Source organism: Pseudopipra pipra, chromosome 25, assembly GCF_036250125.1.
Source record: "Pseudopipra pipra isolate bDixPip1 chromosome 25, bDixPip1.hap1, whole genome shotgun sequence".
Taxonomy (NCBI): domain Eukaryota; kingdom Metazoa; phylum Chordata; class Aves; order Passeriformes; family Pipridae; genus Pseudopipra; species Pseudopipra pipra.
This window is the reverse complement of record NC_087573.1, coordinates 1,191,630-1,214,832: the sequence shown is the minus strand read 5'-3', so window position 1 is coordinate 1,214,832 and position 23,203 is coordinate 1,191,630. Positions and strand designations below refer to the sequence as shown.

Below are 23,203 nucleotides of genomic sequence, written 5' to 3'. Positions count from 1 at the left end.
ACTGCAGGGAGCTGGAGATCTGTGTGCTCAGGGCTGACATTTTCCTAAGTAATAGATTATATTAGTTCAGGCTGTAATATGCGTTACCAATCTTAAGTGGATTTTTGAAGATTAAATGCTTTAATAAATCCAATTTTTGAAAGATCAGACTATGAAAAAAATTTCACGGAACGTAAGGTCCACAAAAATAAGGAACCATCCAGAGCAGCTGAAAGGAAGCTCCAGTTATCCATGTGGTATTTCCTGAGCTACAATAACACCCCTGTGCAGTCCATCCATGCACATCCAACCTTTCTGCAGCCCCTTGTGCCCACCTGCACCCACCTGTGCTGGGGCACAGACGTTCACGTGCAGGTGAGGGATCTGTGGATCTGTCTCAGGTGAACACAGGAGCCTTTCCAAGGCCTGTTCTCACCTGCCAACAGACCAGGCAATAATGGAGGGACTAACACTCGGATACAGGACTAGGTGGGAGGATCTGCAGCCCATTCCCAGGCAGACAGAGCACCCTGATCCCTGGAGTTCACCACCACAGGGAGCTGGGGGACGCGTTGCCTCCACCCCGAGCACCAGGGAATGTCAGGGAGATGCCTGCAGTGCAGAGTCAAGGTCTATTTGGGGAACAGGATGGTCAGAAATCGAGTTTGAGTGTTTCACAACATCAGAGAAGCTTGAGATTCGTTTACAGAGCCTAATTATAGCAGTTTAGTGCCAAGAGAGAAAGAGGAAAGATGAAAGATGTGCTGCGAGGGAAGAATATACAATGGGCAATTGCAGCACTGCATCAAATCCTCATGAAAAAACTCTTCTAAATCCCTATAAAATATCCCTGGGGACAAAAGGTGAGCTAACTACACTCTAGAAGTAGAGGGGTGGGAAATGGCTGCAGCATTTCGTAATCAGAGTGAGTCAGATGGTATTTCTGGGAATGTGCATGCAGGGGGCAGGAATCTCCCTGGGGAGCAGGGAATGGTTGGTATCTGAAAATCAGCACTTCTTTAGTTCCACTCAATGAGCTGTGGAGAGAAGGGAAACCAAATGCCAGAGGAAGACAGTGTGAAGCAGAGCAGATCCAGCCGTTGGAACAAGGAGTTGGGACTGGGGAAAACAGCTTAAAAATAAACCTTTCAACAAAGGACCTGATGTCATGAGAATCAGAGAGAGACGAGTCCCTCCTGGCTGCCCTGAACGGTGTCTGCGTGGAGCCTCCTGGCCAAGACCTGCTGTCTTCAGGAGGAGGGAATTTGAGGAGCTTTAAGGCTTTCTTGCCATGAATCTGAACGAAAGCAGATGCCAGAGATTTGCTGGATGGAACGTGTTGGTGGTGGAGTCCCCACCCCTGGAGGTGTCCAGGGAACGACTGGACGTGGCCCTCAGTGCTCTGGGCTGGGTGACAAGGTGGGCATCGGGCACAGGGGGGATTCCATGGCCTCGGAGGTCTTTTCCAGCCTGAATGATTCCATGGCTCTGTGTTATATGGTGCTGGATCTTCAACCAGGGCTTCCCACGGGATGGATCTCACAGCAGCTGCAACCTGTGCCCTGCAGGCACACCAAACGATCTGTTTTGGAGGAACAGAGAGAAATTTGGCCCAGGCCAGCTCCCAGACCCCTCTGAAAGCCCTCCACGAGGCAGCTGAGCAGATGCCAGCCCTGCTGGTGTTCCAGCCACCTCCCTGCACAGCTCCTGTTACACCATCAGCTCCATCAGCTCCGTGTGGGGGTTCCATGACTGGGAGGTGGGAGAGAGCCTTTTCCTGACTCCATTTACAGGCACTGGGTTGGAGTGGCAGCAGCTCCAGCTGCTGCACACAGACCAGGCTGGATGTGGGCCAGCTCTGCACATATTTGGCCACTGACACTGTGGTTGCATTTCCCTCGTTCTGTCACACTCCTGGAGAGGGGACAGTTTATCTAAGAAGGTCAGTAGTCCCCAAGTACAGCTCAGTTATTAAAAGCTGTTAAGCCATTGAGAGACTGGCAATATCACCACAGGAGGCCCAGACAGGCCTCTTTAACCAGGCTCCATGATTAAATGATGCTCCCTGCATCCCTAATCAAGTTTTGGCTTGCATGGCCTATTCCTTCCCCTGCATGTCCCACTCAGCTCCAATTAGTTTCTATCTTTAAACTGACCCCTCAAGCCCATTTTCCTGCAGTAAATGTTTATTGTGCTGGTAAGGAAAGGCAGAAGAGACAGAAACTGAGCTTAAATTCTTGGTTAGATAGATAAGCAGGTGACTTAAACACTTGAGATGGCCAAAAAGAATGGATTTATCAAAGTGCTCCATTTCTACATGAAAGTGCTAAAAAATTCCTCTTAATCCCAGATCTCTGAGATTAAACAAAGAGGAACAAGAACTGAGCTTTCTGCCCCGCAATCACATTTCCTCTGGAAATGTTAGCAGAAGACTCCAAGAAAATCGCTCCATCCACAGGGCTGGGAAGAGTGGGCAACATTGACACCTGCTGTTGGCGTTTTTAATTGCTGCTGTTCCCAGGCACAGCCCACAGGATTGTTGGGAAGCTGAGAGCATGGAAATAGTCAGGATGAGATGAGTTAAAACAGGGAGAATTGTTGCTTTTGCAGAAAGCTTTATTTAATCATTCTTATTGCGTGCAATTAGGTCAGAGGGGTCTGTTGGCTGGAACACGATTGGGATCTTCATGGCCAGTCCCCTAAATTGCTGCTTCCATGTTTAGGAGCTTGCAGAGACTTGAGGACTGGACTGTTCACAGGTCTTACAGCCTGAAAAGAAAGCAGGAAGCAGTTTGCCTTTGGGAAGGGATTCTGTTTGGAAGGGACCCTCCTCCCTGCCCTCTCTCCATGGCCCCAGGGCGCTCCGAGCACCCCCTGCCCTTTGGAGCTGCTGGAGGGACACCAAGGCCGTGCTCCTGCCGGGACTCACCGCTGGTCACAGACCGAGGCCCTTCTTCAGGGTGGAGATCAGGGGGTATTTGCCTTCATGGCAGAAAGTGCCAGTGAAGTCATCCAGGTCGATGGTCCAAACCATGGCCCCTCCAAAGTTGTTCTGCTTCAGCCAGTCGACCTGTTTGGGGCCGGGCAGAAATCCCCATCAGCCCCGGGAGCTGCTCCTGCAGGAGCCTCCTGCTCCTTCCCAGCACAGCCCCACGTCCCACCAGACCTTTGCACTGAAGCTCTTTGTGTTGTCGTAGCCAATCCACTCACTGCCCTTGTAGGCATAGGGCACGTCCTCAGGGGCATCCCAAGACTGGGTGGCTCCGGTGTTCAGGAACGAGCAGATCTAGGAAAGAAGGGCAGAGCGGGACAAGTCAGCGAGTGACCTGCCAAAAAGGGCCTGTGCAATGTTGTCCGGGGTCAGAACTCTTGGCTGGGAAGGCAGAGGATGGTTTGTGCTGCTCTGGGTGTCTGGAGGTGAGGGCCACACGTACCTCGTAGTAAGCCAGAAGCCCAGCCTCCCTGGTGTAAGGTCCTGCTGGCCCAGGGCCCGAGGTTGGGGCCCCAACCCCAGTGTTGGAGGGGTTTTGCAGGGTGAAGGTCTTTCCATAGGTTGGGAAGCCAACCAGGAGCTTCTGAGCTGGGGCACCATTGTTCTTCCAGTAGTTCATAGCGTATTCCTGTAAAAATCCCACGGTTCAAGTGAGTGCCAGGCTTTGTTGGCAGGAAGGGGAGTTCAGTGACAGAGACTCCCAGAATGTCCTCACCACACTGAGGGTGCTGCCGCTGCTGAACAGGGGGCTGTTCTCGCCAGTGGAGCCGTCCCAGGGGCTGTGGAAGTCGTAGGTCATCACGTGGATGTAGTCCAGGTACCTGTGGAGAGCATTGGCTGTGCCCTGACCCGCTCAGGCACCAGAGCTGACGGTTCCTGCAGCGCTGGCCGGTCACCCCCCGTCCCAGCCCAGCCACGGCCCCACTTCTTGCACATCTGGGTCCCTCAGGGGCTCTTTGCAGCTTGGACTGCAGCGCTTGCAGGGAGACAATCCAGTCCCACAAGTGATCCCAGGCTTTGCTACTCACTTGCCCAGCTCAGCAATCTCGTAGCCAGCCTGGATGGTGGAAAGTCCTGCAGCCACAGCCGCGGTGACCAGGAGCCGGGGCTGGTTGGTCTGTTTGGCTTCCTGCTCAAAGGCTGCCAGCAATTCCTGAGGGATGCCAAGGAACAGGGCTCAGCCGGGGGCTCTGGGCTCAGGCTTTGCCTCTGCCTGGGCCTCAGGCCAGAGCTGTGCCAAGCAGAGGCCTTGAGCAAACCCACCTTAACTAGGACAGTGAAGAGCCCCTTGTCCTGGGCTGGGCTGCCCCTGGAGCCGGGGTATTCCCAGTCCAGGTCCAGCCCATCGAATCCATACTGGCGCAGGAATCTGACAACAGAATTGATGAAAGTCTGGCGGTTCTGGGGAGTGGAAACCATTGTAGTGAACCTGGGCAAGCAGAGCAGGAGAGAGTTTCGGTTAGACTGGGGCCTCCTTCCATTCTCCCTCCCTTTCCAGGGCACCATTATTGGAAAGAGATAGTTTGAATTTTACTTTTCTGTGCCGAAATTCCATCCTCCAATGGCCAGCAGGGTCTTCAGGTTTCTGTTCCTGCAAAGGAAGGGACAGGAACCTGTGTTACTGCAAGGCTTTGGTGGAGCTGTGGCCTTTCCAGGCCCTGTCCTTTAGGTGGGAAGCGTGAACAGCAGGTCCCCAACCCCCTGAGCCACTGTTCCCGTGCTCAGAGGAGCGGGGCTGTCCCCTGCCCTGCCCTGGCCCAGAGGGAGAACAAGCCCTGCCCTCTGCTCCCAGCACATACTGGTTCTTCAGGCCGTTGAAGGATTTGTAGAGGGTCTCGTCGTTCCATTCATAAGTGGTGATCTCGTTGTTGTTCATCCCGGCGAAGGCGTAGATTAGGTGGCTGCACAGGTTGGGGTCGATGTTCTCGGGGGTGTATTTCCCCTCCCCAGGCCTGTACTGGGCCCAGTTGGTGAAGTAACATGTCAGCACGTAGGCAGAGCCTGTGGGGAGACACAGGAGCTGGGGGGGCTGCCTGCTGCTCCTCAGACACCAGTGGCTTCAGGCAGAGCATCGGGAGCAGATCTGCTGGGAAGGACTGGGCAGAGTTCCCTTCTGGGGTCAGGAGTTCAGGCAAAGGGCAGTGGGGTTGCTCCTCCCTCACACACTGCCCAGCTCTCTGGGACACCAATGGATTTGTTTCCTTCCTCCTCTGTCTCAGAGGACGGGTCGGCCTCGGGGCCTCTGGTGCCCCAAAACTCACCCCCGGGCTGGATCTCTCCCCCAGGCTGAGCCCCTGTGCTGTGCTGCCCCGGGAGGCAGGAGGGAGGCAGGAGGGCTGGCTGCAGAAGGGCCAGCTTGGTGGGAGGCTCTTGGTGTTGGCTGTGCCGCCTGTTTGCCCTGTCTGGGAGTGCTGGGGCTGGGAAGGGTTGGCAGGAGTTGTTTTAGGGAAGGAAGCACCTACCGAGGTGGGCGTTGAGCAGCAGGGCCAGACCTGGGAGGGCAAAGGGAAGAACAAACCTGTCAGTGTTTGCACTCAGAAACACAAAGTTCTTGTGCAGGACTCTGTATTCCCAAGCTGAGGCACATGAGGGTTTCTAGGGAAGATGGTAAAATTTCTGGAATGATTTCAGGTAAAAGCACAGAAAAGAGAGCAAACAAGCAGTGGTTTGAGGTTTAGATTTTTGTTCCAAAGCACATCTCAGTTTCCAACTGCAATGAACTCTATTCATGTTCAAAGCAGAACAGATCCCCAGCAGCAGCACTAAAGAACAGAACTCTCCCTCCTTAAAGGAGGTTGTGAAATCTCTCATGAAAAGAGGGAGCAGCAGTTTTCTACCCCCAAGGCCCTGTGCAGGCACAGTGGGACAGTGACAGAGCCCCAGCACTTGTCAGAAAGGCAGAGAGCCCCGGGGGGAGGCGGCACTTACCCGTGAGCAGAGTGAGCTTGGCCATCTTGGACCAGAACTGATGTGCTGCACAAAGTCTCTGCTTTTATACCCTTCTCCCCCCTGCTGCCAATCTTGGATCAACATGGACGGGCAAACATTGTGAGGCTTGGCAAAGATCAGAATCACATCAAGTGATACCTGGACAATGGGCCTGAACACTCGAGCTGGAGACATCACTGGTGGTGGGTCGTGCCATGTGCTGGTGTTGCAAGAGCAGCTGAAGAGCCAGATTAGATTTCTGTCATTGTTTGGAAGTTTGTTCCCAGCACAGGTTTGTGTCCCCGCTGGGGGCTGCGCAGTGACCGGGGGCTGAAGGGTTTGACCCTGTGCTGTCCTTGAGTCCTCCCACGGCCCGTGGCACTGCCAACAAAAGGGTTGTGCTTTACAAGGGTTTGGTCTCCTTGGGGGGACCAAGTGAAGGCAAAAGTGAGCAGGACTTCAGTCCCCAGCACTGGGCATTTTGGAGGACGTGGGAACTGGGCTCACTCCCTGTAGGCACAGTGTCTGTTGGGATAGAGGGGCTTTGGGGTCTGAGTAGGCTCTTGCCCCCGTGTGGTCACCTCAGGGAAGCCCAGGGTATCCCATCACCAAAGGAAAACCAAGTCAGTGTCTGCTGAGTCATTCTCCCCCTTATGAAGAGAATATTCTTCTCAGAGAAGCATTATTTCTTGTCACCCCTCTGATCTAATTGCACACAATAAGAAGGAACCATTCTGAAAGGAACGACTTGAATATCAGGGTCTCCATTCCGTGACCCATCAGAAAAGAGCCCAGGACAGACAGACTTATTCCAGCACAGCCACAGAATCAGCAGAATGACAATTTTAGTTGGTGTGTGAAGGGAAACTACAGCAGAAACAACCCAGAGTGGTGGATCTCTGCAATCCAACACTTCAGCTGCTGGAACAGTGTGGGAGGTCCCCTTCTGCAGACTCGACCCTTTTTTAACTTGAATCCTTTTACCAGGAACCAATTCTTCTGCCCTTAATTACCTACTGCCATTCCCAGGGAGCCCATGGAAAAACACCTTCCTTTAGACAGAAAGAAGGCAGGGAAAGTCCTGAAGGAAAACTCCACCACTTGACCAACTGCCATTTGTTACCACCACATGCAAATTAGTGTCCTTGAGCTTGCCTTTCCACACGAAAACAGACCTGAAAAGGCTCCAGAGGTTGCTGAGGGTGGGATTTCCCAAATCTATTCCAATTTAATTTATACTATGTTTCTTTATCAACCAAGAAACACACTGGAAAAATACCCCTTGGAGGTGGCTGTCTTGTTATCGGTCGCATGACACCCAGTGCCTGCACGAAACCCAAAGGGTCAGGCCAACACACTTTAATCTGCAGATCATCCAACATGTGACGTGGGTAACTCTGAGGCTGTTTTCCAGGCTCCCATTCAGCCAAGCCTGGGTGACCTACTGGGGAGTCACCTTCATGTCACCTGAACAGGAATAAAGGAACATCTCGGAGCAGGGCCACTGGCCATGTGCCCGCTGTGCCTTTGCCATTTGCACTAGTCCTGAGGGTGCAAAAGGGGAGAAACCACCTCACACAGGGTAAGAGCTTCTGAGTCTCTGCCTGGGGAGAAGATGAAAATGAGGAAAGAGTATTTTGAGGCATTTGGGTAATTTGACTCGATGGGACTTCACAGAAACCTAAGGAAAAACCTGAACCCTCGGCAACAGAGAGGTCCCTCGTTTTGGGAAACATCTGAGCAAAAAGAGGGGGGGATAAGTCTGAAGGGAAATGCAACCTGCTCTGTCTCTGAGCTCCCTCCCAGAGAGCCTGATCTCCAAGAAATAAGGAAACCCCTTCTGCGTCCCTGAAGTGACACCACCTCAACTGGTGTGGGCAAGACACGACTCAGACCCCAAAGCCCCTCTGTCCCAACAGACACTGTGCCTACAGGGAGTGAGCCCCGTTCCCATGTCCTCCAAAATGCCCAGTGCTGGGGACTGAAGTCCTGCTCACTTTTGCCTTCACTTGGTCCCCCCAAGGAGACCAAACCCTTGTAAAGCACAGTGCCACGGGCCGGGGGAGGACTCAAGGACAGCACAGGGTCAAACCCTTCAGCCCCCGGTCACTGCGCAGCCCCCAGCGGGGACACAAACCTGTGCTGGGAACGAACTTCCAAACAATGACAGAAATCTAATCTGGCTCTTCAGCTGCTCTTGCAACACCAGCACATGGCACGACCCACCACCAGTGATGTCTCCAGCTCGAGTGTTCAGGCCCATTGTCCTGGTGCCAGTTGAGGTGATTCTGATCTTTGCCAAGCCTCACAATGTTTGCCCATCCATGTTGATCCAAGATTGGCAGCAGGGGGGAGAAGGGTATAAAAGCAGAGACTTTGTGCAGCACATCAGTTCTGGTCCAAGATGGCCAAGCTCACTCTGCTCACCGGTAAGTGCCACCTCCCCCCGGGGCTCTCTGCCTTTCTGACAAGTGCTGGGGCTCTGTCACTGTCCCACTGTGCCTGCACAGGGCCTTGGGGGTATAAAACTGCTGCTCCCTCTTTTCATGAGAGATTTCACAACCTCCTTTAAGGAGGGAGAGTTCTGTTCTTTAGTGCTGCTGCTGGGGATCTGTTCTGCTTTGAACATGAATAGAGTTCATTGCAGTTGGAAACTGAGATGTGCTTTGGAACAAAAATCTAACATTCAAACCACTGCTTGGCCACTTGTTTGCTCTCTTTTCTGTGCTTTTACCTGAAATCATTTGACAAATGTTACCCAGGCTGAGGTGCCTCAGCCTGGGAATGCGCAGTGTGGTGTGTTTGCTATAGAACACAGAGGTGACAGGGTAAGGTCATTCTGGGTTCAGCCCAGTCTTGCACAAGAACTTTGTGTTTCTGAGTGCAAACACTGACAGGTTTGTTCTTCCCTTTGCCCTCCCAGGTCTGGCCCTGCTGCTCAACGCCCACCTCGGTAGGTGCTTCCTTCCCTAAAACAACTCCTGCCAACCCTTCCCAGCCCCAGCACTCCCAGACAGGGCAAACAGGCGGCACAGCCAACACCAAGAGCCTCCCACCAAGCTGGCCCTTCTGCAGCCAGCCCTCCTGCCTCCCTCCTGCCTCCCGGGGCAGCACAGCACAGGGGCTCAGCCTGGGGGAGAGACCCCGAGTTGTGAGTTTTGGGGCACCAGAGGCCCCGAGACCGACCCGTCCCCCGAGACAGAGGAGGAAGGAAACAAATCCATTGGTGTCCCGGAGAGCTGGGCAGTGTGTGAGGGAGCAGCAACCCCACTGCCCTTTGCCTGAACTCCTGACCCCAGAAGGGAACTCTGCCCAGTCCTTCCCAGCAGATCTGCTCCCGATGCTCTGCCTGAAGCCACTGGTGTCTGAGGAGCAGCAGGCAGCCCCCCCAGCTCCTGTGTCTCCCCACAGGCACTGCCTACGTGCTGACATGTTACTTCACCAACTGGGCCCAGTACAGGCCTGGCCTGGGCAAATACACACCCGAAAATATCGACCCCTGCCTGTGCAACCACCTGATCTACGCCTTCGCCGGGATGAACAACAACGAGATCACCACTTATGAATGGAACGACGAGACCCTCTACAAATCCTTCAACGGCCTGAAGAACCAGTATGTGCTGGGAGCAGAGGGCAGGGCTTGTTCTCCCCCTCAGGTCCTACCCTGTTGTTCACCCTCTGCTCTCTGCACAGCCCTGGGTGAGGGATGCTGAGAGAGAAGGCAGAGACGGGCAGAGCAGGGCAGGGCAGGGTGACAGCCCCGCTCCTCTGACCACAGTGACAGTGGCTCAGGGTACTGTGGACTTGCAGCAACTCTGGTACCTGTCCTTCCTTTGCAGGAACAAGGATCTGAAGACACTCCTGGCCATTGGAGGATGGAATTTTGGCACAGCCAAGTAAGTTCAAACCATGTCCTGCCCATAAATGCACCCTGGAAAGGGAAGGAGAGGAGGAAGATGCTCCAAACAAAGCCCAACACTCTCCTGCTCTGCTTGCCCAGGTTCACTACAATGGTTTCCTCTGCTGAGAACCGCCAGACCTTCATCAATTCTGTCATCAAATTCCTGCGCCAGTACCAGTTTGATGGGCTGGACCTGGACTGGGAATACCCCGGCTCCAGGGGCAGCCCAGCCCAGGACAAGGGGCTCTTCACTGTCCTGGTTAAGGTGAGTTTTGCTCTGCTCAGCACAGCTCTGGCCAGAGCCCTGGGCAGATGTAAAGTCTGAGCCCTGTTCCTTGGCATCCCTCAGGAATTGCTGGCAGCCTTTGAGCAGGAAGCCAAACAGACCAACCAGCCCCGGCTCCTGGTCACCGCGGCTGTGGCTGGAGGACTTTCCACCATCCAGGCTGGCTACGAGATTGCTGAGCTGGGCAAGTGAGTAGCAAAGCCTGGGATCACCTGTGGGACTGGATTGTCTCCTTGCAAGCACTGCAGTCCAAGCTGCAAAGAGCCCCTGAGGGACCCAGATGTGCAAGAAGTGGGGCCATGGCTGGGCTGGGACAGGGGTGACCGGCCAGCGCTGCAGGAACCATCAGCTCTGGTGCCTGAGCGGGTCAGGGCACAGCCAATGCTCTCCACAGGTACCTGGACTACATCCACGTGATGACCTACGACTTCCACGGCTCCTGGGAGAGAAACACTGGCGAGAACAGCCCCCTGTTCACAGGCCCAGCTGACACTGGGGACTACAAGTACTTCAATGTCGTAAGTGTTTGTGAGACAGAACCCCAGGCCTCAGCTCTGTGATTGCACCAGTGAGGAGATATTGAGGAATTCATCATCCTGCCTGCAAACCAGGGCAAAGACTTCAACAGGAGTGTTTTTTTACAGGAATATGCTATGAATTACTGGAAGGACAATGGTGCCCCAGCTGAGAAGCTCCTTGTTGGCTTCCCAACCTATGGAAAAAGCTTCACCCTGCAAAACCCATCTGACACCTCTGTTGGGGCTCCAGCATCAGGCCCTGGACCAGCTGGACCTTACACCAGGGAGGCTGGGACACTGGCTTACTATGAGGTACGTCTGTCTAATCACATTCCTTGTTCAAATCATTTGAAGGAATGTATAAGGAAGGCACCCATGGAGCTTTCTGAATGGCTGCCTCAGACACAAAACTGTCCATAGAATTGCTAAGAAAAAGTTACTTATTTTCAGGGACCAGACAAATGACACAAAACTAGAGAATAAAGTCCAGACAATGGCAGAGCCTGGACTTTTCCCTTTTTGAAATTAACACTCCACCTCTTGGTGCTTCTCCCTAGATCTGCTCTCTCCTGAGCTCTGGAGCCACTCAGGCTTGGGATGAACCCCAGGACGTGCCCTATGCCTACAAGGAGAGCGAATGGGTTGGCTACGACAACACAAAGAGCTTCAGCATCAAGGTCTGGTGGGACGTGGGGCTGTGCTGGGAAGGAGGCAGGAGGCTCCTGCAGGAGCAGCTCCCAGGGCTGATCAGGATTTCTTCCTGGCCCCAAACAGGTCGACTGGCTGAAGAAGAATAACTTTGGAGGGGCCATGGTTTGGGCCCTTGACATGGATGATTTCACTGGCACTTTCTGCAATGAAGGCAAATACCCCCTGATCTCCACCCTGAAGAAGGGCCTCGGTCTGCAGGACGGTGGTGAGTGCTTTGAGTGCCTGAGCAGCTCCCTGACGGGAACTCCCATGAAGGGAGGGCAGGGATGAGACTCTGTCAGCACAAAAATAAGCCCTTTCCTGCTTTGGTTGCAGACTGTGTGCCTCCTGCTGAGCCCCTGCCTCCAGTCACTGAGGCTCCCACTACCACCAGTGGAAGTGGGAGCAGTGGCTCTGGTGGGAGTGGTGGCTCTGGTGGGAGCGGCTTCTGCGCCGGCAAAGCCAACGGCATCTACGCAGACCCAGAGAACAGCAAGAACTTCTACAACTGCTTGAATGGCCAAACCTTCGTGCAGAGCTGCCAACAGGGGCTCGTCTTCGACCCCGTCTGCTCCTGCTGCAACTGGCCATGAAGTTCCTAATCCTGTTCCAGCCAGCAGACCCCTCTGATCCAACTGTACACAATAATGATTCAATAAAGCTTTCTGCAAAAGAGACAGTCCTCCCTGTTTTAACTCATCTCGTTCTTGATATTTTGATGTTTCATGATTCTCCCCTGGTACCCGAACTTGTGCTCAGGGAAGGGATTGAATCCACAAGCTGGATTTAATTCCCATATGGCATTTTCCAGGGCTTTCTTGCTGCCCTACCCCAGGGGCCACAGGGGAGCAGAGAGGAGCCAACGGGGCAGAAGGGTCGTGACATCACAACCCTGGGCTGCTTCCCCCGAGCCAGCACAGCACATTCCACAGGGCCGTTACTCACCCTGGGCTCTCCCCTGCACCCTCCACGTGCTGCCGTGGCCTCCAGCAGCCCCTGCTCTGCATCCACAGCGACTGGAGCACACGGGCAGCCCAGCAGGGCAGGATGTCAGCGGGTCAGGAGACAAGGGGTGAGAGCTGTGCAAGGTGGGGGCACCCGGGGGGGACTCTGGGGCTGGAGGCTTTTCTTCTCTCACAGCTCCCCTACTGGGCTGCTCATCACTCCCTGCCCGGGGAAAAAACCAGGCCTTTGTGGCAGGAGGGAACAGGCATCCAAAGGGGAGATATCCAGGGTCAGGGGAAGCTCCCATCTGGGAGGTGAGGGCGTGGTTGGCCTCAGGCAGAGAGCAGCAGACACTTCAGGTAAAAAAGCAGCACGTGGTCACCTCTATTTTATCTTTTTTTTTGTTGTTTATCACACTGGTGGCACTTCCCCCTCCGGGTCCCTCAGATGTGCAGAAGCATGTCTCATTTGGGACAACTCAGGAAAGGAAGATGTTCCCCTACTACTACGCCCCTGACAGGCTGGGGATCGAGGTGGCGGCCGTCGGGGGAAACCCTCTGGTTGGGCCAGGCTATTACCTGGGCCAGGAGGTGAGTTGTTCAAGTGTTGTGGTCCTTTGCAGAAGACACAGGACAGGAGCAGTAGGGCCATGGCCAGCCCCACACCCGCCCTGCAAACCCACTGCAGGATGCCTCCACACAAACCTGGAAAAAAATCCCCTCCCTTCCCAACACACCAGTCCTTATGTAGCTCCACAGCAGTGAGAAAATGGGAGAATTAATAGGAGTAGCATCAATAGGAGTAGCATCAATAGGAGTAGCATCAATAGGAATAACATCAGTAGGAATAACATCAATAGGAATAACATCTGCTGCTCCTGTACTTCTGCCCTGCAAATAGTGTCTTTGAAATGCCAGTAAGACACTTCTGCTTTTGGATTGCAGACAACCATCCTGCAACCCTCCCTGAGCACCAGACCCATGAGCAGCAAGGGTTACGTGATGGGAGCGAGGACAGGCCCGCGCTTCATGCGGAGGAACCTGGTGAGGAGCAGGGAGTTCTGAGTTTTTAGCACTCTCAGGGCAGCCAAAGTGTTGAAGAGCAGGTCTGTAACACCCAGCTGGCTGCTGCCCTGAGCATGTGGGAATGGTTTGCACAACCAGATGTTCCACACAAATGTTTTCCCCCCTGCAGACGGTGACCCCCGGCCCAGCAGCGTACGAGCCCTTCCGGATGGAGAAGAGGAAGTGCCAGCCTGCCTTTGCCCCATTTTCCTCCAGTACACCACGATTTCCATCCAGGCCCCCAGATAGAGAATTTTTCCCTGGGTAACATAACTCATTTTCTTACAATTTTCACAATAAGCAGGAGTACTGACAGAGAGAAATGCTAAGACACGGATGGCAGATAGGAGACTGAGTTCTCAGTGAAGCTTTTTTGTCTTCAAAAAGCTCCCCTACTTTAGTCTTTAGCTTTGCACCATGACTAGAACACCACAACATGCATTTCTCCCATGGATCTCCCCCACATTGCTCTGCTGAAAACAAAAACTCACTTAGAACACAGGCTGCAGTTCTCAACACCATCTCACATCTTCCTTTTCTATGGCACCATCATTGCTATTAACAAATAGCTGTATTTTAGATGACCATGAACAGGTCATTGAGGTAAATTCTGTATTATAAACATCATACACCAGCTCCAGAATTGAGAGACTTTGTGCCTGTTTTCTTTAGGCCTGGAACTTACAACATAGAGCAGCCATTGAACAAAAAAGTCACTTGGCCCATGAGGTTTGGGTCTCCAGACTGGTCTTCAGTGCCCAAGCCACCAAAGAAGATGGTGAAAAGGGAAGTACAGGAGGTAAGGGATGAGGGGATGTTATTCCTGGCTCAAGGCTTCTGAGAAAGGAAATTTCCTCGTTACTTTGCACCTGCACTAAGTTTTGTTATCCTTTCCTTACCTGCCTGGGACACAAGATATGAAGTGATTTCCTGTGAGAAAACACCTGTTTGCAAAACCAGCCACAGTCCTTCAAAAAACCCTTCTATTAAGAAATTTCCTCCGGAAGTTTCCCCCCCACAGAGTGAAGCGAAGCAGAGCCTTGACTGCCCCTTTTAGCTCTGCTGGGAGGAAAAACTCATTCAGAACACAGGCTGAGGTTCTTGACACCGTCTCACACCTTCCTTTTCTGAAGTGTTGTCTCTGCTGTTATTGCATGGCTGTCTTTCAGATGACCATGGACAAAGAATCCAAAAAGCACCAGGAGCGAGCGGCCTACCTGAAGCTGTACTTCGGCTGAGGGGCTGTGCCCCCTCCTCTGGAGACACCCACCTGCACCACCAGCTCAAAGAACCAATAAAACCTCTCAAATGTCTTAAAATCCGAATAAAATCGTCTCAAACAGAGGGATTTGTGGCCGCTGGCTGTCTCGTCTGGGTGTCTCTGGGGCCCTGGTCCCCTCAGCCCTCGCCCAGGGGATGTTGTCTCTGGGTGCAGGTTTGGGCTGGGGGAGAGTTAAAACTTCTTCCCAGTGGCTGCCGTGGGGCTGTTTGTGTTTGTGCTGAACACGGGGTTGAGACCACAGTGAGGTTCATTGGTCCTGGGTTTGTTATTGAGTGTGTTATTGCTGGGCAGGGCCTACACGGAGCCAAGGCCTTTCCTGCCCCTCGTGCTGCCTCACTAAGGGGGAAGTTTGGGAGGAGACACGGCCAGGACAGGTGACCCCAGGTGAGCCAAGGGACATTCCAGACCATGGGACAACATGCTCAGTTCATGAAGTGTGGGGAAGACAGAGGAAAGGGGGGGACGTTTGGAGTGATGGCGCTGGTCTGCCCGAGCCACCATTACGTGGGATGGGGCCCTGCTCTCCTGGAGGTGCTCAATATGTGCACATGGGAAGCAGGGAATTATTTCCTTGTTTTCCTTTGCTTTCCTATTAAACTGTCTTCATCCCAACCCACGAGTTTTCTAGCTTTTAGCCTTCCAATTCTCTCCCTGATCCCACTGGGGCTGTGAGGGGCTTGGAAACCACGACACCATGGAAACCCCTCACCTCAGCACCCTCCCCAACAGGGCTTTCCTAACGCTCTTCCCTCCGAAATCCAGCCCTCCCTGGGACAGGAGAGGAGCCAAATGAACCTGTCTAAAGGGCAGCTCAGCTGCTGCTCCATCTCCTTCGTGCTGGGAGTGAGCAGCACCATCTCCCCCTCAGCCCTCCCTGGTCTCCTCACCCCCATCTCCTCCTCTCGGGGTTCACCCGCAGCCAGAGGAGAGCTGAGGGTGTTTGTGGCACCCTCAGAGAGAGTATAATGGCTTTGTGCACAAAATAACACCCCAGGGAAAGATTCCGTGCTGGGCCAGGTCACACCAGACACCTGCAAGATGCACTTCTGCATTCTGGCCTTACAGACATGAAGATATTCTCAAGAATATGAAGTTATTCTCAATATGAATCTATTCTCAAGCAAGGAGCAAGAAATAGGTTTCTAATTAAGAATCTGGCCACGAAAGTAAATGTAGCCTGAAGCAGAAAGGCCCTGGGGTTCATCTTCAGCTGTTCCTGCACTCGAACCCTGGGGATTTCTATAAATGTTTACAAACCCTCACGCACACTGATCACAGCCTTGATGTGGTCCCAGGGGACAACCAAGAGCAGGCAACACTCACTCTGGGTGTAACTACAGCCCCAGAGCAGCCTTTCCAACTCCCTGGCTTTATTCACCTGTTTCTGGAGCAAATTTCACCTGCAGTCCAGTTTCAGTTGCAAACCCAAAATACATTCTTCCAATTTCCCACTTTCGGGCTTCGAGAGCTCTCGCAGATGTACCACAACAGCTGCCCACAGGCTTTCTGAGGCACGCTGGTTCCCTCCCTCCCAACCACAAGACTCATCTGCCAAAATGGGGCTGGAGCTGTCGATTCACAGCTGCCCCTTTTGGTGCAAGGTTTTGGACAAGGGGGGGTGTGACCCCCTGGAATTTTTACTGTCCTAAAACCTGGGGTTTATGGCTGTTTAAGGCCCTACCTTTGTATTTATGGCAGATGTTGCATTTCACCTCCACCTGATCAGGAGAAAAAGGGGGGTGAGATGATGAACAAAGTCAGCAGCACCTGTGATTTTTCACCACGTTCCACCTGTGGCTGGAGAAACCTTCTACTAAAGTTTTTGCCAGACTGCTGGGATTTCAAAGGGCCCTTTGTTGTCATTTCTGATTAAATTCTCAACCTTCTCAGCTATCAAATGTTCCTTAAGAGAAAGGAAGAGATGCAGAGGGAAAGACAAGATCTCCTACTCTCACACCCCCCACAGAAAACACACTCAGGCTCCATTCAGGTCCTTTTCCACTCTTAAAACTTGAAGGACTCAGCCAGTTTTGGTCTCAGGAGATAAAATTTCTTTTATTACGAACATAAAAATTACAATTTTCATTCTACTTCTTTCCCCTCCCCAGCGAGGGATTTTCTCATTGCGAAAAAAGCTTAATCCGAGTAAAAAAAGATAGAACTTTTGATATATACATAAATACACAATGTCTCTGTACACCTGTCATTCTGTACAACCAAGGCACCAGCAGAAGTGACAATGGCACACGCAGAGGATTTTTGAGAGATCTAATTTCAGACTGTCTGTCAGAAACACCTCCATTCTCACTGAAATAATTATTCCCTTTTCCTCCTCCCTGGGTGATGGGGGAAGAGGGAAGCCTGGGAGGATCCTCTAACTGCATAGAGGTGAACATGAACACCTGGGGATCCTTGGGAGACTGGACCAAACCACAGGAGTCTTTTGTCAAAAAAATTTCCAGTATTTTCCCTAAGAAAATGTTGAAGGAAAATTAAAGCAAAGCCCTCCAGAATCAGCTCATAATTACAACACTCCCCTCATCAGCCATTTTCACTGCTGAAATAAAGTCTTCTGCTCAGGGGAAATAAAAGGGTGAAAAAAGAGGAACTTCTGTTGATAAAAGCACATATTTGAGAATGGATAAAATGAAAGAAATGTGATCACTAGCACAGCCTTGCAGCCTGCAATCAATGCAGCTTTATTCCATATTCCAAGTTCCAAAACAACTGGTGAAGGCGTGAACTCTCCAAGGGCTTGTGCTGAGTTGAAAGCAACAACAGAACTGAAAAGCAGCCTGAAGCAGCTGTGAAATGTTGCCAGTCCTTCTGCTGGAAAGTGATCTCAAAGCAGGGCAGGGTAAACACCACACTTAAGAGCTTTTAAGTCCCAAGTGCAGCTGCAGTCAGCAAAGTGAGAATAAAATGCCAACTTAGCTCTGTATTTACACTTCACTCCTTGCTGACACATCAGACACCTTGAGTTTATAAAAGAAAAGTCTGTTTGTTTTTACCTGCCAAGAATGCAAAGTAAGAAACCTCCCTGGGTTTCTTCTGTCTCTGTTAATACACATTCCTCAGAATTAAAGCCTGGCAGGGTTGATGGCAAAAGTTTCCTTTCCTGCCTGCCAGGCAGCCACGCACCAGTGATGCCTTTGTGTTCTGCAGAGCCTGCAGGGCAGCAGGAAAAACCTGCTGTGCCCCAGCTCCAACCCTGCTGTCCCCCAGCTCTTCAGAGAGTCAATCCTGCCCACAGTGGAAACAAAGCCCAGTCCTCCCAGACAATCCCACCTGTGATCCCTTCAGTGCCTTTAGGACAACTGCCCATCGGCCATTCCAAGGCAGCAGGAGAGCAAAGCGGAAGAGGGAGCACTGGAAACCAGGATGAGAGTGGAGTTCACTCTGCAGAGACCATTCCTGGGCCACTCAGTTGGATTGCCTCTCCTGAACCCTCCTTCTCTGAGCAGCCAGAGGAACTCCAGCCCCACCTCACTTCTTCCTGCGGATTTTGGGCTTTTTCACTGGCCGGAGGTAGGGATTGTCTATCACGTTCTCCTCCCCATTCCTGCTGCCTGCCAGGGAGGTGTTCTGCTGTAACACTGAGGCGTTTTCCTTCTCAGGTCCTGAATCATCCTGTACAAAAAAAACCACAAACCCAAACAACCAGAGTTACGCAAAACAAGGCTTAGAAATCTTTCTGCCCAGAGGAGCTGTGGCTGCCTCATCCCTGGAAGTGTCCAAGGACAGGCTGGACGGGGCTTGGAGCAAGTTGGGATAGTGGGAGGTGTCCCTGCCCATGGTAGGGGGGTGGAACCAGGTGATGTTTGAGGTCCCTTTCAACCCAAACCATTCTGTAATTCTAAGTTCAAACCACACAACCTGTGGGCACAAGAGACAATCAACAGCAGCACACAAGGAGCTGCATTAAGGGTGAGGCTTCCTGATTTCTAGCACAAGAAGATCCCTTGGGGAAGAACTAGGTTTGAAAAGCTCAGGGCAGCAGGGCCCAAGAGCTGTCTCAGGGGGCTGTACCGTGCTCATGTGCAGAGGGAGGTTCTCGGTGTCCGTCTGGTCGTCCTGCTCCGACGAATCCGTCTCTTCCATCTGCTGCATCTCCAGCTCAGAGGGGAGAAGAGCTGTCAGGTAGGGGACAGTGAAAGGCCTGGCAGCAATCACTGGAGTCAGGGAAAAGGCCACAGTCAGCGAGCTGGGAGAAAACCCCTCCCCTCAAAAGTTAGGAAGCACAAAGAGAACGAACACTTTCGCTGGTTCTGGCTTCGAACACACACCACCTCTTCCTGCTGCTCCCAGGGATCAGGAATGAAATATGCTGCCCCTACAAGATGGCAGTCTCTAATTTCCTACTTTCTGAGGCTCCTTTATGTTTCCAATATTATTTCAACACGGAAAATCCCTCCTGACCTCCACAAAAGTTCCATTAGGTCACAGGCTGAAGCATCACTTGGTCCCCCTTTCAGTTAACACTGACACCTGTGCTGTCAGTGAGCCTTGGGAAGGTGGGAATTCTCAGCACTGCTTTGCAGCCCCCACTACCACTAAAATGTCAGAGACAAGAAATTACTTGTTCCAAGGTTACAGGGAGTGGAGTCAGGACTGGGATAAGCTTTGAATTTAGCCCCTCTCAGCCTTCTCCACGAGCAGAAGACAGTGAGCCATAGTAGGGGTAGAAGCCTTATTTTGGTTTTCATATAAAATTCAAATACAAATTTGTATTTTTAAATACAAAATTCCTCATTTCCTTCAGGGAATAACACAGTGTGATCATTCACAGCTCACCCCCTGCAGCAGCAAGAACCCCAATGTGGGGGGGGGAGGGATGCTCAGGGACACACATTTAGGGCACAGAGAGTCCCGGAAAACTCACGTGGGAACGTGCTGACGTCATCCTTGAAGAGGCTCTGGGTCTCCCCTGTCTTGGCCATGAAGCGGGTGAGGGCCCTCTCCACGTCCCGCCGTTGGGAAGCCGCCTTCTCCCGCAGCACCTGGTAGTCGGACACGGGCTCCCGGTACGTCTGGGGAGCAGGGAGGGAAGGAAGGGAACAGCTCACGGTCAAAACACTGCAAGGCTGCAGGAGCTACAGGCAGGCTCTGACCTCTGCTCCTGACAGGCTTTTGGAGAGCTACAGATGTCCATCAGCCAGAAATCCAGGGACTCTGGCTGATTTCTGGACAGCAAGGGATGTCCACAACCCAAGGAACATATAAACCAGGAGAAGCAATATTTTGGATGGACAGTACCAGCACTGCAGTACAAACACACCACTCCTGCTGTTCTGGACTCCAGACAGCCCCCAGACAGCACAAAACTCCTGTTTTCACTCACCGGCGTCTTGATGTAAGTGTGGGGATCGGGGAACTCAGGGAAATGACCAGGAATGTGGGAGGGGTGAGGCTTGTTCTGTCCAGCTGTCAGGGCCTTGGGGGTCACGGGCTGGTTTGTCACAGGAGCTACAGGAGTTCAAAAGCACAGAAATCAGGGGGGTTCCTCCTGCCCAGGGCCAGGCACAAAGTGCTGCTGCTGAGCTGGGCCCCACATTCCCAGGCCCTGCCCAAGCACATCCCAGGAGGCTGTTTGGCATCCCAGAGGGGAACAGGGATCACTTGGCCCCTCCCTCCCATACAAGAACAAAACCAGTGACTCTTCCTGCACCTATCACAGGGTCACTACCAAACTGCACTTCCAGGAGCTCTGGAATGAGTCATCCCTCTGGAAGCCAGCAGAGAGGAATGCCAGATTATTCCCGGCGATTTCCCACGTACGGGCAGTGATGACCATCCTCTGGGAGCGCTTGGCATATGCAGGAAGGGTTTCAACATTGAACCCTGCAACACAAAAGAGGGAACAGGAATCACACCAGGAGTTTACCCTGGTCAAAAATCCCTTCTTTCAGGCTTCTCCAGAATTTTTCCAGGGGCTCCAAACGGCACGAGAAGGAAAACCATGCACTGTATATATTCACACTGCACGAGGCTCAGGACAGGGTTTAGAACACAAACCCCAGAGACACAGGGGACAGATTTTCCTACCAGCACAGCACATCCAAAGCTGGAATGAGCAGGAACAGCCAACTACTCACCCATTTCCACCAGAGTAACCACGATATCCGAGAGCGTGGGCTGGGTCCTGGCTGTGTGCTCACAGTAGGACTTGGCACTCCTTCCAATTTCTGAGATATCTGGGGGGACAAAACCACCACATATTTGATTCTTACAGTGCCCACACTTGTATCAGCCCAAGCCCAGCTTCAGGGATGGGAATTTTTAACAGATTTGGCAAGGAATGAGAAACAGCTCCCTGAATGGAGCATCCTGCAACCTGGGTATTTAAAATTTGAGCATGAAGACATTAAAGACTAAAGAGTCAGATGTTCTCCACAAATGCAAAAGGCAAATCTGCATCACAGGCATGAAAAAAAACCCCCCAAACACCCAGAAGTTATTTCTTGATTTCATAAAAATAAGTAGGTTCTCAGCATATCACCCAGAAAGAGAGGAACAGAGGCACTCCATGAACCAATGGCTGGAATTTTGTTGTTCCTCTGTTATTCTGGCAGCATCTCAGCACGTGGAGCCTCTGTGAGTATCTGATGAGTACTCACTGAGTAAGACAAATACATATTTTGGAGCTGGGGCAAACCCAAAGTGTCACAGAGGTGACTCCAGCCACCAACACTCCTAAAACACCCTTTAACACCAGATAACAAAAACGGGGAAAAACCCCAACAAAGAGTGAAGGAGCAGAGGGCAGCGTGAGGAGGGCCAGGGCACTCACAGCTCTGGATCATCTCGGTGAGCGTCTCCACCGCCGCCTTCTCGGCGCTCTCGAATCCCGCCTCGGTGAGCAGGGAGCTCACCACGACCTGCAGCGTCCGCCGCCGGGCCAGGTGGTAGTTGTCGGCCGGGGTGCCAGCCTGCTTGCTGCCAGGGCGCTGCCACACCGGGAACCGGCCTCAGCGGCACGGCGGGAACTGCCGACAGCCCGGCCGGCAGGGCAGGGAGCAGGGAATGGGAAGGGAATGGGAGAAGGGCACGGGAAGGGGCAGGGAATGGCAATGGGAAGGGATACGGAGCAGGGTATGGGAAGGGGCAGGGAATGGGGATGGGATAGGGAGCAGGGCATGGGAAGGGGCAGGGAATGGCAATGGGAAGGGATACGGAGCAGGGTATGGGAAGGGGCAGGGAATGGGAATGGGAAGGGATACGGAGCAGGGCATGGGAAGGGGCAGGGCATGGGAACGAGAAGGGACAGGGAGCAGGGCATGGGAAGGGACAGGGAGCAGAGACAGAGAATAGGAAGGGACAGGGAGCAGGGCATAGGAAAGGGCAAGGAATGGGAAGGGACAGGGAGCAGGGCATGGGAAGGGGCAGGAGCAGGGAATGGAAAGGGACAGGGGACAGGGAATGGGAAGGGACAGGGGACAGGGAATGGGAAGGGACAGGGGATAAGGAATGGGAAGGGACAGGGGATAAGGAATGGGAAGGGACAGGGAATGGGAAGGGACAGGGAGCAGGGAATGGGAAGGGGCAGAAGTAGGGAATGGGAAGGGACAGGGGATAAGGAATGGGAAGGGACAGGGGACAGGAAATGGGAAGGGACAGGGGATAAGGAATGGGAAGGGACAGGGGACAGGGAATGGGAAGGGACAGGGGATAAGGAATGGGAAGGGACAGGGAATGGGAAGGGACAGGGAGTAGGTATTGGGACAGACCCAGGAGTAGGTAATGGGAAGGGTTTGGGAACAGTAATGGGAAGGATTAAGAGCAAGTGATGGGAAGGGGCAGGGAACAGGTGCTGGGAAGGGTCTGGCAGCAGGTACTGCCCTGGCACCCCCAGGGAATGGGGACACGGGTGGGCTGAAGGACTCAAGGGCAGGAACACACGCACATGTACCTCAGCATGGACACACGTGCACACACATGTGCACACACATGTGCACACACATGTGCACACACATGTACACACAAGTACATTTAAATCCCCCCCGGCCGCCTTTGGGCCGCGGCCCCTTTAAGAACCCGCCGCACGCGCCAATCAAACCCCGCCCCCCTCCGGGCCGTTCAGCCAATCAGCGCCTCCCTCCCTGGGGCCATCGCCCCCGCTCCCCGCGGCCGGACCTGGGCCTGCCCCGCGCCCCGGGGGCACCGGGCACTGCCGCCCCGCCCGACCCCGCCGCCGGCCCCGCCACTGCGGCCCCGAGCCCCGGGGACGAGCCGCCCTCACCGTGCCGGAGCCGCCGGACGCCGCGTCGGCCATCTTGGAGCCATGTGGAGCTGTGCGCATGCGCCAGGGGCAGTGCGAGGACGGTCGGGCGCGCGGGGCACTGTGGGAGTTGTAGTTCGGGCAGGGAGGGAGCACGTGGGCGGCGGCAACAGCTGGATCCACCGGCACAGCTGGATCCCTGCACACCTGGATGTCACATACACACATCTGGATTCCCCCCCGCACATCTGGATCCCCCCATCCAGTCCAACCCCCCTGCCAAGGCAGGGTCACCTGGAGCAGGTGACACAGGGATGTGTCCAGGTGGAGTTTATAATGATGATAATTGGGTGTTATAATGTCCAGGTGGGACTTATTGTGTCCAGGTGGGATTTATAAT

The 23,203-nt window shown here is 53.2% G+C and overlaps 4 protein-coding genes across 7 annotated transcripts; 2 read left to right on the top strand and 2 right to left on the bottom strand.

Annotated features, from left to right (window-relative positions):
- The first annotated feature begins 697 nt into the window (after positions 1-697).
- On the top strand, positions 698-11,973 carry LOC135402607 (acidic mammalian chitinase-like). 4 transcript variants are annotated; one of them, XM_064635940.1, is made up of 11 exons: positions 698-842; positions 8,823-8,852; positions 9,311-9,512; positions 9,739-9,795; positions 9,900-10,065; positions 10,150-10,274; positions 10,481-10,604; positions 10,731-10,916; positions 11,162-11,281; positions 11,379-11,520; positions 11,631-11,973. In XM_064635940.1, the coding sequence occupies exons 1-11, from the start codon at positions 764-766 to the stop codon at positions 11,885-11,887; spliced, it is 1,488 nt and encodes a 495-aa protein (XP_064492010.1). In that variant the 5' UTR covers positions 698-763; the 3' UTR covers positions 11,888-11,973. The 4 variants fall into 4 exon arrangements, with proteins under 4 accessions (XP_064492010.1, XP_064492013.1, XP_064492012.1 ...); XM_064635941.1 differs by lacking the exon at positions 698-842 and adding an exon at positions 8,235-8,328; XM_064635943.1 differs by lacking the exons at positions 8,823-8,852; positions 9,311-9,512 and having other exon boundaries at positions 824-842.
- On the bottom strand, positions 2,575-5,957 carry LOC135402609 (acidic mammalian chitinase-like). Its single transcript, XM_064635945.1, has 11 exons — positions 5,900-5,957; positions 5,434-5,463; positions 4,771-4,972; positions 4,506-4,562; positions 4,235-4,400; positions 4,000-4,124; positions 3,687-3,792; positions 3,414-3,599; positions 3,146-3,265; positions 2,909-3,049; positions 2,575-2,748 (listed from the first exon to the last, which is right to left on the bottom strand). Exons 1-10 carry the CDS (start codon positions 5,922-5,924, stop codon positions 2,915-2,917), a joined length of 1,152 nt encoding a protein of 383 aa, XP_064492015.1. The 5' UTR covers positions 5,925-5,957; the 3' UTR covers positions 2,575-2,748; positions 2,909-2,914.
- A 251-nt stretch (positions 11,974-12,224) lies between the features above and the next one.
- On the top strand, positions 12,225-14,647 carry CIMAP3 (ciliary microtubule associated protein 3). Its single transcript, XM_064635951.1, has 6 exons — positions 12,225-12,366; positions 12,687-12,829; positions 13,184-13,282; positions 13,434-13,567; positions 13,976-14,102; positions 14,473-14,647. Exons 1-6 carry the CDS (start codon positions 12,342-12,344, stop codon positions 14,539-14,541), a joined length of 597 nt encoding a protein of 198 aa, XP_064492021.1. The 5' UTR covers positions 12,225-12,341; the 3' UTR covers positions 14,542-14,647.
- Positions 14,648-16,613: 1,966 nt separating this feature from the next.
- TAF8 (TATA-box binding protein associated factor 8) lies at positions 16,614-22,884 on the bottom strand. Its single transcript, XM_064635948.1, has 8 exons — positions 22,825-22,884; positions 21,376-21,532; positions 20,681-20,779; positions 20,364-20,426; positions 19,927-20,051; positions 19,468-19,615; positions 18,615-18,757; positions 16,614-18,215 (listed from the first exon to the last, which is right to left on the bottom strand). Exons 1-8 carry the CDS (start codon positions 22,882-22,884, stop codon positions 18,072-18,074), a joined length of 939 nt encoding a protein of 312 aa, XP_064492018.1. The 3' UTR covers positions 16,614-18,071.
- Positions 22,885-23,203: the final 319 nt, after the last annotated feature.

Bases quoted from the DNA above. Each gene is read 5' to 3' on its own strand.
- LOC135402607 (XM_064635940.1), top strand. From the start codon at position 764: ATGGGCAATTGCAGCACTGCATCAAATCCTCATGAAAAAACTCTTCTA. The intron at 10,066-10,149 runs GTGAGTTTTGCT...GGCATCCCTCAG, and splicing joins TCTTCACTGTCCTGGTTAAG to GAATTGCTGGCAGCCTTTGA. The intron at 10,275-10,480 runs GTGAGTAGCAAA...TGCTCTCCACAG, and splicing joins GAGATTGCTGAGCTGGGCAA to GTACCTGGACTACATCCACG.
- LOC135402609 (XM_064635945.1), bottom strand. From the start codon at position 5,924: ATGGCCAAGCTCACTCTGCTCACGG. The intron at 3,793-3,999 runs GTGAGTAGCAAA...TGCTCTCCACAG, and splicing joins GAGATTGCTGAGCTGGGCAA to GTACCTGGACTACATCCACG. The intron at 3,600-3,686 runs GTGAGGACATTC...GGATTTTTACAG, and splicing joins GCGGCAGCACCCTCAGTGTG to GAATACGCTATGAACTACTG.
- CIMAP3 (XM_064635951.1), top strand. From the start codon at position 12,342: ATGTCAGCGGGTCAGGAGACAAGGG. The intron at 13,283-13,433 runs GTGAGGAGCAGG...TCCCCCCTGCAG, and splicing joins GCTTCATGCGGAGGAACCTG to ACGGTGACCCCCGGCCCAGC. The intron at 13,568-13,975 runs GTAACATAACTC...TGTTTTCTTTAG, and splicing joins GATAGAGAATTTTTCCCTGG to GCCTGGAACTTACAACATAG.
- TAF8 (XM_064635948.1), bottom strand. From the start codon at position 22,884: ATGCGCACAGCTCCACATGGCTCCAAGATGGCCGACGCGGCGTCCGGC. The intron at 20,427-20,680 runs GTGAGTAGTTGG...TTTGTGTTGCAG, and splicing joins GGTTACTCTGGTGGAAATGG to GGTTCAATGTTGAAACCCTT. The intron at 18,758-19,467 runs GTGAGTTTTCCG...CCCTGACTCCAG, and splicing joins TGACGTCAGCACGTTCCCAC to TGATTGCTGCCAGGCCTTTC.